Source organism: Bufo bufo, chromosome 7 (assembly GCF_905171765.1).
Source record: "Bufo bufo chromosome 7, aBufBuf1.1, whole genome shotgun sequence".
Lineage (NCBI taxonomy): Eukaryota > Metazoa > Chordata > Amphibia > Anura > Bufonidae > Bufo > Bufo bufo.
In genome coordinates, this window is record NC_053395.1 from 170,770,535 (window position 1) to 170,786,176 (window position 15,642).

General features: G+C 42.4%; 1 protein-coding gene across 2 annotated transcripts in view; it reads left to right on the plus strand.

The window, feature by feature from the left end:
* The window catches only part of LOC121008301 (ankyrin repeat and SOCS box protein 1-like), a 29,120-nt gene extending 25,943 nt beyond the window's left edge, over nucleotides 1-3,177 (plus strand). For both annotated transcript variants that reach the window (XM_040440752.1, XM_040440753.1), the window contains exon 5: nucleotides 2,424-3,177. In XM_040440752.1, coding sequence (XP_040296686.1) covers nucleotides 2,424-2,554 — 131 coding nt within the window. In that variant the 3' untranslated portion in view covers nucleotides 2,555-3,177. The remainder of the gene's footprint in view (nucleotides 1-2,423) is intronic.
* The last annotated feature ends 12,465 nt before the right edge of the window (nucleotides 3,178-15,642 follow it).

The window sequence follows — 15,642 nt, forward strand, 5'->3', positions numbered from 1 at the left end:
ATGAGGTTTGGCTTGTTGTGAGGGCACAATATGCAAATTATTGCTGTTCTGGCCTGCAATCTCCTGCAGGTTATTTGACAGTAAACACGTAATATTAATCAGCGCTGGCATACCCCACTTCTCCAACCCCAGCGCTCTCCTGCCCTACAGGTGGGAGGCCTCCTTCTGCCATCTGCTTTTCCTCCTTTTCCACATCATCTACTATCAATGAGAATATGTCATCAGGAACATCCAGCTCCTCCTCTCTCTGCATCTTGCTGACTTTTTATACGACGTGGAGACTTTGAAGGATGATTTGTAAGAAGTAAAGCCAGCAAAAGATGAGGATAATCATCATTAAGACCTGACTTCCTAAGGGGTGCAGAGTGGATAGTATTGGTTGGCACACTGGATTCGGAATAATAAAGGCTTCCATCTTATTGGTATTGAATTACACATCTTAGTTTACGCCTGATGTAGGAATAAGTAAATGAATAAATAAAACTGACACAGAATAAGTCTCCCTGCACTCTCCCTCTCCAGTATTCTTCTGTTAACCATTTTCAGCAACACTGTCCCTAGTGCATGATCACGTGCCACGTCTCTCCCTATGCTTAGCTCACAGAACAATGTTGGAGACCCGTCGGGATGAGGGTTTTGTAGGACTGTGACATCACAGGGGAGATTGGCTGGCTGCACGGTATTATGGGTGATCGTTTCTGAGCTTCGGACCAAATTCCGCTTTGAATACTTTGCTTCACTCAACAGTAATGGACAGCACCCATAACAGAAAAAGGGTCACATGAATAAGACCTTACTCTTATGACCGAAAGGTGTACATGTTGCAGATCAATGTCAGTTGCCATTTATTTATCACAGGAGAATTGGATTTTGTCCAAGGCAAACCACTGTAGAAACCACTGTGCTGTGGGTTTTTGTGTGGACCTGCTTGCTGTTTAGCTCCATTTAAGGGCTCATGAACACGACCGTATGCCCTCCGAGACATACGGTCCGTGAGCGGGCCATATGTCTCGGGGTGGCATACGTCGTGCGCACAGCATCATAGGTTACTATGATACTGTGCGCATCGGGCGGCCCGCGGGACTATTGTCCTGCACTCATATGAGTGCAGGACAATAGTCCTGCGGGCGGCCCAATGCGCACAGTTTCATAGTAACCTATGATGCTGTGCGCACGACATATGGCCTGCTCACGGACCGTATGTCTCGGAGGGCATACGGTCGTGTTCATGAGCCCTTAAATGGAGCTAAACAGCGAGCAGGCTCCCGCTGCAGATATGAGAGGTGTCTGCGCAGTAATCACGTCAAGAATGGACCTGTACATTCTGGGTGCTGTCTTGAAAACCACGTGGCATAAACCCTTGGCTGCATAAACTGCGTCATGGACTCCCATTCAAAACAGTGCCTAAAATCCCCCCATTTGAGCATGCCCTTTTGTTTTCTTTCACACTATTTTTGGCTTTAGCTTTTTATCATTTTTGCTGAATTAAAAAAAAAAAAATTCATACATTATTCAAGTCCTATAGAGACGCTTATAGGGAAAAAAAAAAACAAAAAAATCATCAAGTAGTAAATGCAAGCGCAATGCATAAATGCCCCCTAAAAACACTTTGTATGTAGCGCACTTCATAATAGAGTATCGAGTTGTGTAAAACATAATGCTGCCAAAAAGATTTAAAAAAATAAAATAAAACACTGTGCATGAGCCCAGCTTTACATTTACTGTGCAGATCCCCAGTTACAGGTTATATTGTAGTCCAGATCTGCAGAACCAGTCACAACTCTGAGGGCTTTAGAGCTGAAATCCTGCAGCATTCCTTGCTGACTTTGCACAGAACTTGCTGTTTTAGACCAAGAGCTGTTTGGAAATACGAAAGTGTACAGTGTAAAATGGTCTTGACAAATTCCTTGCTATGAAGATTGCATCAGTTAAAGGGGCTCTCTGAGACTTTTTTTTTTTTTTTTTTTAAACTGTTCCTCCGTTTTATTATAACCAGTTTTTTCAGTGTGTTGCCTTCTCTCTCTATTTCATGGGGCGTCTGCTGCACTCCCATTTGATTACATACTGTACCAAGCTTCCAGGTTCAGCTTCTTCCTGTGAGCACTTAGTTCCAACCTTATCAACTCAGCAAGCATAGCACTCTTCTTTCAACAGGAGGAAGGGAATCTAATTTATGGCGCTTGTTTCGGAAAAAACCCTTTTTAATGGTGCTGTCCCATCTCACCATTTGCATGGAGAGCTAGGATTAACCACGGGCCCTTTGTGGCTTGGCTTCCAGAAATAGTTGACTGGTCCAGCGTGACTCTCAGTGTAGTGAATGGCAGCTATTCAAACTGTGCAGCAGAACAAGCTATGCTTCCCCGGAAATGACCGCCAGGTTTGGGAATTTAATAAAATCTAGATCATGGTCTTCTCTATTTCAGGTCTTCCCCGGACCCTGTCAAGCCTTTGTCGTATTGCTGTGAGGAGAGTGATTGGTAAACTCAGACTGTATTCGATTAGCAGCCTTCCTGTTCCTGATCGTGTCATACGTTTCCTTCTCTGTGAGCAGTAACACAACCTAAATATCTAATATGAATGCACACACATGTCTTCCTAACAATGGAAATGAAGGAGTCTTTTTTTTTTTGCTTCAGGAAGGTTTTTCATCACTGTGTGAGTGCCTTATTCCAACACCTTTTTTTATTCTTACCAATTTATTTTCTTAAAGAGTCACTATACTTCCACACAACTTAACTTGTACAATAGTACAAGTGATCACAAGAAACTTTGTAATATGGTTTATCAGTGAGAAATGTCTAGTTCTCCTGTTCTCAACTGTTTACCCCTCCTTCCTCCCCTTGCTAATTGCTTTTCACTTTAAAAAGTGTTTTGAATTCTGTCTCGAGACACAGCAGGTCCACAGGAGAATCATATTGCACATGTCAAAATAGAGGTTTTCTGCTTAGGACAGACCCTGTTTATTCGACTGGTCCTTCAGTGCGAAGTTGATCATGGGGTATCATGCTGCTAGAACCCCCAGATATGTTCTGTAATCTGCTAGGCCCCCAGCAACCCCTTTAAACTTGATGCAACATAATGGCCCTTATGTATCTACGCCAAAAATCTATCTAAAAAGTGGTAAAAATTGGCGCATCCGGGGAAAATTGATCAAAGGTTTTATGGCACAACAGTGGCGTAAAAAAGTTGAAAATTATGGCGCATGCTATATTTGCCCCATAGTTTGCTACTTTTAGAAATTCTAAACTAAAAGTGACAAGAAAAGGGGGCTGGGCTTTGGAAAAGGGGCAGGGTTCAGCAGATTTACAATAACATACGGCATAAACTGGCACAGACTTGAGTTTCTGGCACATGGCAGGGCAGAGATGCGCCGAACTTGAGGCATCAGCTTCTTAATGAATTAGGTGCATCTTACTCCAGTGCAGAGAGATCAATCCAACATAGAAGCGAAAAATCTAGCACTGGGAGGTAGCAAATTATCTGTACAAATCAGTTATTAAACCATGGAAAAATAAGTTTATAAACAAATTGCATACCCATGCATTTCGAGCATGGAAATTGCTCTTACTCATGGCATAAAAGGGAGTAAGGGAGATCAAGACAGGCGTAGGAGAACCCCAGACATATTAGTAAATCCTGGTGCATTTTGCAGCAAGTTTTAGTTGCAATCACATTAGTAAATGTGAGTTATTGATTTAGTAACAATTTACAAGTTAATGTTGGAAAGCTGTAGGAGGAGAAAGGTCCTTAAAAAGTACAAGGTTTTATTCAGTCTTGATTCAGAAATTTCTGAGACTGAAAATCTGTTCCAATCATCTGAATGTAGCTCTTTTGGCGGCAAGTATGTTAATGTTTGCAAGCCCCGTTCAGACGACTAGGACAGTGGCAGAAATTTCTGCAGTAAATTTGAATATTTGCATTTGAATATACCGTAACACACCCTCCACTATGCAGCTGTGCGTGTGTTTTGTAAATTATTATCGTTTTTAATTTATCATATGCACAATTAAAAGGATCTTTGTAACATAAACACTTCTGTCCTGTTCCTTTTCTGTCTTGATGGGTTGGTAACCTTTCTAATTTTTATGAGACTAAACAGACTTTAGGGCTTCTCTTTAGGTACAATCACCCAAATCCAGAACTTGAAAGCTTCCAGTGTCACAGAATTAAAAGAAAATGTTTTATGTCATCATGATTTTATTTTTTGCTTAATGGGGGTCAAAGTGGTGAGACCCACAACGATCCCTAGAACGAGGAGAGAGAAGCACTTGGATATCGTACTCTCTCTCCCCTCAGTGCAGGAGATAGAATCGAGATGGGCCCATAGACTTGGTATTAAGCCGTCTCTTGCAGCAGGAAGAGAGATCGTCGATGGGTTGGGGGGTCTCTGCACTCAGACCCCCGCCGATGAAAACCTTTGATATGTCACGGACATCAAAATATATTTTTTTTCTTTCAGTAAAGTATATGCAGAACATAACATATTGTTGGTAATAGAAGGCATTTAGCAGCACAAGATATGGACAGCACCTGTCTATAGGGCACACAGATGTCATAGAGAGGAACCTCTAATATCAGCTAAAGCTGCTAAGAGACTGCAGTTCAGATATTTGATTTGAAGCTTCCGTGTATTATACGGACAGTCATAAATTTGAATAGCCAGTATGTAATACTACATTTCCACTCAGCATTTTGCTGAGCAGATTGATTTATATATTTTTGTAGGAAAAGATTCAGTAAAACTTGTTCTTTATGAGTTCAGTTGTACACAGCGGCAGTCTGATCAGTGACAGCTATCTACGTATACACACTTACACAGGGAATGTTATCAATCACTGATAGGATGACCCCGTATACAACTGAGCTCAGAAAGCACAGGTTTAAATGCATACATTACAAGTTTTACTGAATCTTTTGCTACACAACTAAATATTAATCTATTCAGCTCCTCCTACTCTATAACATGCTGTCTTCAAAATGTATTTCGCGGTGACAGGTTCTCTTAAAGTTGCATGTCTTAAAAATAAAAACAACTACATATTTATGTATTTATACTAAAACAATTACATTCCCAGGAAATCTATTAATGATGGGTCCTGGTACTATTGCTGACCTGCATGGAAAACTGTTCCAACTATGGCTATATCCCTGCAATCATGTAGTATCCGATATCCTACACCTCCAGTGTTTTACAGTCGTATTGGCACAGTGCCATTGAGATGGTGAAGTTACCTCAGTGACCCAGAGCTGTTGGTGACAGCTGCCCCTTCTGCAGTTGGCATCTCGTCAGCTGCTCTTGACATCATGTAGCTCATTCTGGTAACGAGACTACATGTATTGTGGGTATGAGACATCTATTGAACAATTAATTAAGAAATTCTGGTCTGTTCTTCAGGTAGTCATGGTTTATCCAAAATAGAATATTTATTTACACCTGTTCACAGGATAGATGATACAAGTATTATCTCTTGGAACCCACCGATCACAAGAATGAGGGTCCCCAAATCCTCCGTGTGAATGGAGTATTAGTGCTCATTTGCCTGATTTCTTTCTGGCCTGGCATTTAAAAAGAGAGAGTACAATTTAGTACATGAGCCCATAAAGTAGATTGTCCATGGCAATAAGGTGCTTCTCTCTACTTTTGTTGGGTGACGTTTCCCAGACAGCATCCCGTGCATGCTCAGAAGACAGTGTTCTACTGCACATGTGCCAGAACCCAAATGTAGGTGCCTAGAGCAACAAACAAGGAAGCTGCAACCCCACAAACCAGAAGAGGAAATGAGCAAAAACAAGATCCTGCAAGAAACAGCACCTGTGCCAGAAAACCAACGAAGGTGCAGATGCAAAGCAAGTACTGGAAGTTAAGAAAAACGCTACAGTACAGAAAAGGACAGTAAGTGTACAACCACATGGAGTGGTTGCGATGCTGCCTTGCTGCGGTTGAGTACGGTGGCATCCAGTACAGAGGCCTCTATTTAAACTAATTAGGACAGGACTGTTTAGCCAGTCTACCATGTTAATGGGTCCTTGGCACCCGCAATACAGCGTGTGCCCATTAACAGACTGACTAAACAGTACTAATTAGTTTCATTAGAGTCCGCTGCGGCCTTTACAGCCGCACCATGTGGACGTACCAGTTTGCGGGCGGTAGTAACAGTGCTTGTTTACACAGCAGGTGGTATACTAAGGATATTACCTGAGTGAAGCAGGTGGCAGTACCAGACCTCGCACACACAGCAACCAGGATATCTTCGGAAAACAGATTACTGAGGGAAAACAATATCACAGAATATAGTAAAGCTCTGTGCAAAAGAAAAGACTCTCTAAATAAAATCACTTCTAGCAGAGGGCCAGACAGTATCTAGTCTAGTTAGTCCTGTGTGGTTATTTCTGTTTTATATGGAGCACCACTTCATCATTTTAATTGCCAATTATCTCTTCTGTGTACTTCAGGGTTAAAGATATCTTAACACATTGCTTTTCTAACATAGGGCGACCAGGAGTTATGTATTTGAAATCTGCCATACTATAGCATATCCATGTGCCAAATATATTTACTGAAAGGCTAGGTGCAAAGTCTAGATTTCCATATGGGATACAGTGGAGGAGGAGATGGCATTCCAGTTGATTAATAGTGGGATTCTGGCATGGGGGGCAACTGAAACCACTGCAAATTGTAGAATAGTCTAAGAGGAGTATCTATACTAGCCTACCACTCTGGTCAGATGTGCTACAACATGAGACTCTGTGCATGGGGATGGAGTTGGATATACATAGAGGACCAGGATGCCAAATAAATCGTGACCGTAGCTCACAAGGGGAATAAAAAAAAAAATGGATTTGGGGTGGGGGTGTCTGGAATAGATGTAAACAGGGCAACGGGGACAGGATATTCATTTTAATGACTCTACAATTACCAACCCACTAGAAGGTCTGGTGCATCAAGTAGGAGGGACATCTCGTATTGTTTTCGGAATCAGGTAGCATTTATATCTTATACCCAGGATCATGGTGTCTAGATATTTACTTAGTAATACTTAATATCGATAAGCGCATGAAGTTTTGGGGGATCGTATGACCTTCTGTTAAAGGCATGAAGAAAACTTAAGCGTAGAGAAGTCTGAGGCCTTCTAGACCTTGGGAAAGTACTTATTTGAGTATCGGAGACAGCTTAGCTAGTTTCATAGCCATGTGTGGCTACTTAATCATGGGATTGGGCAAGGTGGGTGTTCTGGAAGTATTGGAGGGGTGAGGTTGCGAGAAGGAGGCATGATGAGGGGAATTTATATGTTGGCTGTATGGATTAGCATCCACATTTATCTCCATATTAAAAAAAAAAGGTATTCTTGCAGTTAAAACTGTGTTACCATGAGTTCTCTAACTGGCATATTTTGGAGAGCATCTCTTGGGATTGTTGAGTGCGTTTATGTTTTAGCCATGTTCCATGCTGTAGCAATTAAGATAACATGAATATAGCACTTGTATGCTTCTCAAATTATAAAAGGGGTTCAGAGTGGGATCTTTGTTAGTAGTAAAAAAATAAATAAAATGGGATAGTTCAGATTCGATCTTTGTGGAAAAAGCTTTGCCCTGAAGGAGAGACTCATTGGAGACACACGTACCTCTAAATGAGCAAATTAGCTAAATTTACTCAGAAAAGGTTTGGATGGTGTCTAGTTTGGTAGCTAGACAGCTTGATTTAAATTAGGTAGGTAGAGGATCACAAAAGTGAAAACTTGTGTACCTATGTTCCCTTTGAGTTTCCTTTGAATTTTTTTTATCTCCTAGTGAAGAGAAGGGTGTCACAGCAGTACAGTGCTGGTAGGTTCCACAGAAGGGACACCCCCTCTGCTTGTGAGTAAAATGCATCTAGCTGTGCAGCTGAAGAGGGGAATAATTAGGCTAAAAAACACATTACAGAAGCCCCCCTCCCAAAAAGAAGACCTATTCCTTCACAGTTATGATTCTACAAAGAAGCACAGCCATTATGGAGACTTTTTTTTAAACTCTGGTAAGCTTTATGCACAACAACAAAGCAACTTAAAAAAGCTAACTAGTATTACTGTAAATCATAATGATACAAATGACTGTTCACAAAAAGAAGAGAAAATAAGAGAAGCAACTCAAGGTCCACCTAAGGTCTGTTCCTGTACTGATGGTGAGCACCAGTCACACACCATATGACAGACCAGGAGGGCTTTGTGATTATGCTCATTGTAATGTGACCCAACAACTCCTCCGGTCTCCCTCTGTCAACTGCTTGTCTGGGTAGGAGAAAGGAACTGTGCATGCTCTGATTTTTTTCTGACAAGCAGAGAAGAACCATATGTAGAATAATTGATAGATCAATGGAATAACACCATGGAGGAGCTGAGAAAAGGGCAACAACCAGAGGCATAACTGCCACCTAGGGATGTTAGGAGCAGGACAACTTATTTACTTTCAGAGACCACCACCCGTGCCAGCAGGGGGCCTGGCACATATTCCTACAGTGCCACTGGAACAGTAGACAGACTCTGTGTTCAGTGCTGTGCAATTGGCAATTTTATTGGCAACATAGCTCAGCACAGGAGAGAGAGTAATGGTGGTGAAGGACCTGAGTGATATCATCATGTGACCGTTGCAGGAAGAGAAAGCTCAGCAGAGGAGAAGTGGTGAAGGACCTGCGTGATGTCATGATGTGGAGGAGAGGTTGGTTGTTTCTCTTCCTCTATAAGTTGTCAAATACTATGACTTGTAGTTCTTGCCTTATACCCGCTCCCTGTAATATTCTCTGATTGCCAATAATAACAGTATGGTCGTGCTGGAAGTTGTTCTCTCCTGTTATATCTATCTCCATGTAATGTCAACTGATGCCCCATAATAACAAGCAGGGCATGCTGGGAGTTGGAGTGCTCTGCTTATATCCCTTTTCCTATAATGTCTACTGATGTCCTATAATAATAGTCTGGAGAAGCTGTGAGTTGTAATGCCCTGTTCCTATACCTCCTTGTAATGGCCCATAATAGCATTCTAAAAATGCTGACAATTGCCCTTGTGGCACAAGACCAATCACTGCTGTGGCCAGTCATTGGCTGCAGCGGTCACATCCTCTGTGTCCAATTGGATGTTGATACAGGGGGACCCGGGACCTGTGGAGCTGGAACCCAGTGTCGGGAATCAGGTAACTGATCACTACCATGTGTATGAGGCATTAAAAAAAATTCTATGGGGCCCAGTCATTTCTAGTTTTGCCTCTGGGAGACTGCACATGCATGTTCAATGCTGGACCGAAAGAAGGCACAGAGGTGGGCAGAACATAAACTCTAGGGAGTGCTATCGCTGATAACAATGTAAGTATTTCAGTTTATAAACATAACTTTTCATAGGCTAATCTCTTTAGAGGGCGGCATTAATAAAGGTTGTGTACCCTAATACAGAAAGGCCCACATTTACTAGTGGGATTCATCAAAATGTGGTGCAATTTGGCGCATCTAAGTTCAGAGAAATGACGAGGGATCAGCTCAATGGAAAAGGGTGCAGACGCTCTGCACCACAATTCTGGAATAGAAATAATGTCTCAAACTAAGCTAACCGATAGTTGATAGAGAGTCAGATCAAAGGGGGTCATTTATCAAATGGGTGTAAAGTAGAATTGGCTTAGTTGCCCATAGCAACCAATCAGATGCCACCTTTCATTTTGGACAGTTCCTTTGGAACATTAAAGGAGGAATCTGATTGGTTGCTATCAGCAACTAAGCCAGTTCTACTTTACACCCATTTGATAAATGACCGGCCAAAGTGTCTCTCTCTCTCTCTCTCTTTATAAGGAAACCCCTTTAAAATTGCCTTTACCGATAATTTTAAGATATTTCCATTCATGGCTACAATTTTTCTGTCTATTGACCAACATTTCTAGTGCATACAGTCACTTTCCTTAGTGGTTTCATTGCCAGTTTAAGCATCTCTTTGGCTGTACATTTATGCTGCAATCAAATTTTCGGCCTGCATCCAATCCACGGACATCACATGCGGACAACACACTTTGTCTCCGTTCCTCCGGCCCACGATAAGGCTAGGGCTATAGACTGACACCGATGGATTGTTGGATTTTTTGCGACTTGTGCTGCGATCCTATTCATTTCTATGGGATCAATGCTACTCTGTGATCCTGGCTGCGACCAGTGTCACCATGTAGACCCTGGCCTAGAGATAGAACATGTCCTAATCTTGTCTGTTTTGCGGACAAGGATAGGACAATTCTACAGGGGTAATGAAAAAATAATAATATGGCGGAATACACACAGAAATGGTCCATGATTTGTGGACTGCAAAACAGATACAGTCATTTGCATGAGGCCTAATTGTGAGAAAAACAATTGTGGCACGTCCAATGATGTGCTGTATGGCAGAGCTATTCTCTTCTAGGGCAAATGCCGTCCTGTTTGGGACACATGGGGGGGATTTATCAAAACTGGTGTAAAGTAGTACTGGCTTAGTTGCCTGTAGCAACCAATCAGATTCCACCTTTCATTTTCCAAAGGAGCTCTAAAAAAATGGAAGGTGGAGTCTAATTGGTTGCTACAAGCAACTAAGCCAGTTTTCTTTTATACCAGTTTTGTTAAATCTATCCCAATGAATCGCCATAGGCTTTAATGCGTTATTTTCTCCTCAGTCCATTCTTTGGCAAGGCTGTATCTCTCACTAGGTACAGGAGGCCACATGCCTAGGGAGGAGTGCGGAGTGCTACAAGGGGGCGGCACCAGAAGGGGGTTACGTTTTTTCCCGGTGTCCGGCCAACGCCAAGCGCTTTCCCCATATAAGTGAATGGGAGTGCACCACGTTTGCGCGGCCACCGTTCCTGTTCATTTCGATGGGGCCGACGGAAATAGCTGATCCAGTGCTCAGCTATTTTCTGCAGCCCCATAGAAATGAATGCGCAATGCGCGCTTCACCGCTGCATTCTCGGCATAGGTGCGGGTCCCAGAGATGGGACCCGCACCTATCAGACAATGGGGGTATATCCTACTGATATGCCCCCATTGTCTGTGATGGGACAACCCCTTTGGGGCAGAGGGGGAGAGAGAGGAAAGTGATTCTCCTCTCTGTCCTCTCCCGGGAACTGCTGCTCCGACTCCCAAGCAACCAACTCTGCTTCTGCTATTGCCTGCCGCCACGATAAGGGCTCACAAACAGGGGGTCCGCAATATACGGGCGCCGGGTGTGTCCACACTGTATCAAGGATGCAGATCCATTCACTTGAATGGGTCCGCAATCCGGAAGATACGGAGTGGAAGGCCACCGAAGCACTACGGTGTGTTTATGTGGCATTTCGGTCAGTGCATCCACACCGCAAAAAAGAAGAACATGCTCTATATTTTTGCAGCGTAGACAGCTCACAGACCCATTCAAGTTGGGTCTGTCAGCGCAGGCCACGCGGACGGTGCCCATACATTGGGGACCACAATTTGCACAAGCAGCACACGTTAATGTGCATGAGCCCTAAGGAAGAAGCCGGACCTTCCAGTTGGTGCCCGTCCCAGCATCAGTCCTATCTCCAATTTAACGTGATTTGAAGGGGTGAGTAACTTGTCGACTTGTGTGTATATTAAAGGCTATGTACACCTTTGGGGGCATTTTTTTAAAATTATTATTGCATTGTACTCATTTTGAGCAAAAATTGCTCTAGTATCACCCTTTGGATTTTCTGCCTTTTCCGTCAGACCAGGAGCAGACGGGCTCCTTATCTCTGCTCTATGATATTATAAACACTCATTATAGCTCAGTTCTCATCTTACTGATAAGAATGTGGCTTAAATAAGTGTTTATGACTTTTAAACTAATAATGACTATTAATAGTTTAGAGATAAAGTTTATTAGATGATTGGCACAAAGTGAAAGTGCCAGTCACGCAGCTAGAAAAACAGTTAACCCTTTGTGACAGAAAAGCTCAATATTTTTAATAAAGGCAAATTAAAAAATATATATTTTTAGCCAAAAATGATTAACATGCAATCATAAAAAAAATTGCCTCCCAAGGTGTACATAGCCTTTAAATGTGACTACAACTCCCTCATCCTTAAAGGGTAATTGTCATATTTTATTTTGTTTGCTAGTTTATTAGAGCTAGGCATGTATACCTGAGTTAGTATGTCAATGATTGTCAAAAGATCTGTAATTACCTTATAATAACCGCTTTCATTAATGTCCTCTGTCCCTTTCCACTGCACCCTTAAAAGACAGTTGATATGGCTTGTCTGTCTCTCGCTAAGACAGGAAGATGGAGGGGCGGTCTTTCACGCTGCATGCCTGCATCAGGCTTCAGAGTGAGGAGGCGTGTCTCAGTAATCCAATCTGATTGGCTGGCAGGGAGCTGCTGGCTACAGCAAGTGTGTATGAGAAGTGAGGGAAAGCAGATTTGGCCTCAGAGAACTGTCAGAGGAGCCATCTTGAGAAGGTTCTCATATTGTAAATGTTTAAACAGCCTTAACTAAGGGAAAAACTCAAGTAAAACAGTGGTATGTGAAGAAACTAAAGATTGCTTTATGCATAATGGCTGCTGCAGCAGTAACATATGCTAAAATGTATTTTTTTGATGACAACATGACAGTTAGGCCCCTTTCACACGAGCGAGTATTCCGCGCGGATGCGATGCGGGAGGTGAACGCATTGCACCCGCACTGAATACTGACCCATTCATTTCTATGGGGCTGTGCACACGAGCGGTGATTTTCACGCATCACTTTTGCGTTGCGTGAAAATCGCAGCATGCTCCTCTTTGTGCGTTTTTCACGTAACACAGGCCCCATAGAAATGAATGGGGTTGCGTGAAAATCGCAAGCATCCGCAAGCAAGTGCGGATGCGGTGCGATTTTCACGCACGGTTGCTAGGAGACGATCGGGATGGAGACCCGAACCTTATTATTTTCCCTTATAACATGGTTATAAGGGAAAATAATAGCATTCTGAATACAGAATGCTAAGTAAAACAGGGCTGGAGGGGGTTAAAAAAAATAAAAAATCATTTAACTCACCTTAATCCACTTGCTTGCGATGCGGGCATCTCCGTCTGACTCTTTTACTGTATAGGACCTGTGGAGAGCATTAACTATAGTTTAAGGACCTGGGATGACGTCACTCCGGTCATCACATGGTACGTCACATGATCTTTTACCATGGTGATTCTATTGCAGTCTATGGGACAAGTGAACAAAAGATCACATGTTCAAGTTCCCTAAGGGGGCTAAAAGTCATTGTATAAAAAGTAAAAATAAAAAAAATTCTAAATCACCTCCTTTCCCCAATTTAGGCTACTTTCACACTTGCGGCGGAGTGATCCAGCAAGCAGTTCCGTCGCCGGGAACATATGCCAACTGATGGCATTTGTAAGACTGATCTGATCAGGATCCTGATCAGTCTTAAAAATGCCTGATCAGTCAGAAAAATGCATTGAAATGCCGGATCCGTCTTTCCGGTGTCATCCGGCAAAACGGATCCGGCATTTATTTTTTTCACCTTTTTTTTTGGTCTGCGCATGCGGCATTCCGGTATTTTGAATGCCGGATCCAGCATTAAAAAAAAAATGGCGGATACGGCATTCAGGCAAGTCTTCAGTTTTTTGGGCCGGAGATAAAACGGTAGCATGCTGCCTGATCAGTCAAAATGACTGAACTGAAGACATCCTGATGCATCCTGAACAGATTAGGGTACTTTCACACTAGCGTTTTTCTTTTCCGGCATAGAGTTCCGTCACAGGGGCTCTATACCGGAAAAGAACTGATCAGTTTTATCCCCATGCATTCTGAATGGAGAGTAATCCGTTCAGGATGCATCAGAATCATCAGTTCAGTTGTTTTGACTGATCAGGCAAAAGAGAAAACCGTAGCATGCTACGGTTTTATCTCCGGTGAAAAAAACCTGAAGACTTGCCTGAATGCCGGATCCGGCATTTTTTCCCATAGGAATGTATTAGTGCCGGATCCGGCATTCAGAATGCCGGATCCGTCCTTCCGTTCTGCGCATGCGCAGACTGAAAAAAAGGTGAAAAAAATAAATGCCGGATCCGTTTTGCCTGATGACACCAAAAAGACGGATCTGGCATTTCAATGCATTTTTTCGACTGATCAGGCATTTTTAAGACTGATAAGGATCCTGATCAGTCTTACTAATGCCATCAGTTGGCATACGTTTTGCCTGATCCGGCAGGCAGTTCCGGCGACGGAACTGCTTGCCGGATCTCTCTGCCGCAAGTGTGAAAGTACCCTTACTCTCCATTCAGAATGCATGGGGATGAAACTGATCAGTTATTTTCTGGCATTGAGCCCTTTTGACGGAACTCAGTGCCGGAAAAGAAAAACGCTAGTGTGAAAGTACCCTTACATATAAAAACAAATAAAAAGTAAACACATCAGGCATCGCCGCTTCCCAAAATGTCTGAAATATTAATATATAAAAATAGTTTACCTGTGTTGAACGCTGCAACTGGAAAAAACTAAAAATCAACGATTCACAATTTTTTTTTTTATTACCTTGTCCTCCCTAAAAAATGTTCTAATAAAAAGTGATAAAAAAGTCATACGTACTCCAAAATGATTTCAATAAAAACTACTGTTTGCCCCACAAAAAGCAAGCCCTCATACAGCTCTGTAGATCCAAAGACAAAAAAGTTCTCGGTGTCAGAAAATGGCAATGCAAAGAAAAAATATACTTTCAGAAGTTTTTATTGTTTTAACAGTAATGAAACACACTACAAACTGTATAAATTTGGCATTGCCATAATTGTACTGACCCACATGACGTCATGTCAATTTTAGCGCGCAAAAAACCCAAAGCGGAATTGTGTTTGTTTGTTTTTTCAGTTTTTTTTTACAATTTTATCCCACAATGAAAAAAGAATGGCCCTAGTCCTTAAGGGGTTAATATAAATCTCAATATTTTCATCAGTAGAGATAGAACGTAGTTGGAAAACCGTAAATGTGGTAATAGTCTCTAATTATGTGGATAAAGGACATGGGAGTGTTTTTGCTCACCATATAGTGAGATGAACCCCAACAAGCGTAGCAAAAACATGTTTGTGGATATTTTTTTATTACTATTTTAGTACAGCGATTAAAAAAAAAATGGGGTGTATAGGGAGCAGTGTACGTAATGTTTATTGGTTTCCACTTCCAGCATATTCAGTGGAATCCGCTGGCAATCTGATATGCTTGCTTGTCTCCTCTACTGTCAGGACAAACTAGGATCAGACATTTTGGATATGAAGGATAAGTGGCAAATGATGTGTCTGGCAGCCCCTTATCCCAGCAACATGCAAATGTGCCTGATCTGAGCATGCATGTTGTGGGGGAACCTAGAGAGACAGCTATCTAAATGAGCCGCATAAGGCCTGTTCACACTGGTGGGGTTACAGCCTAGTCAGCGGTTTTTGTCCGCCAGCCCCCATTATACTGAACGGGGCCGGGCGGACTTCCGGCAGCGCACACGGCTGTACGCGGTAGTTATGGATCCAGCAGGCTGTTCCTCCGCCGGAACGAGTAACGCCAGTGTGAAAAAGGCCTTAGGCTAGAATCACACATGCAGTTTTTGATGTTTTTTTTTAACCAAAGGCAGAAAATAAAATAAAAGAGAATATAAAGTAAGACTGGTTTCTCCACTGTGGTGTGT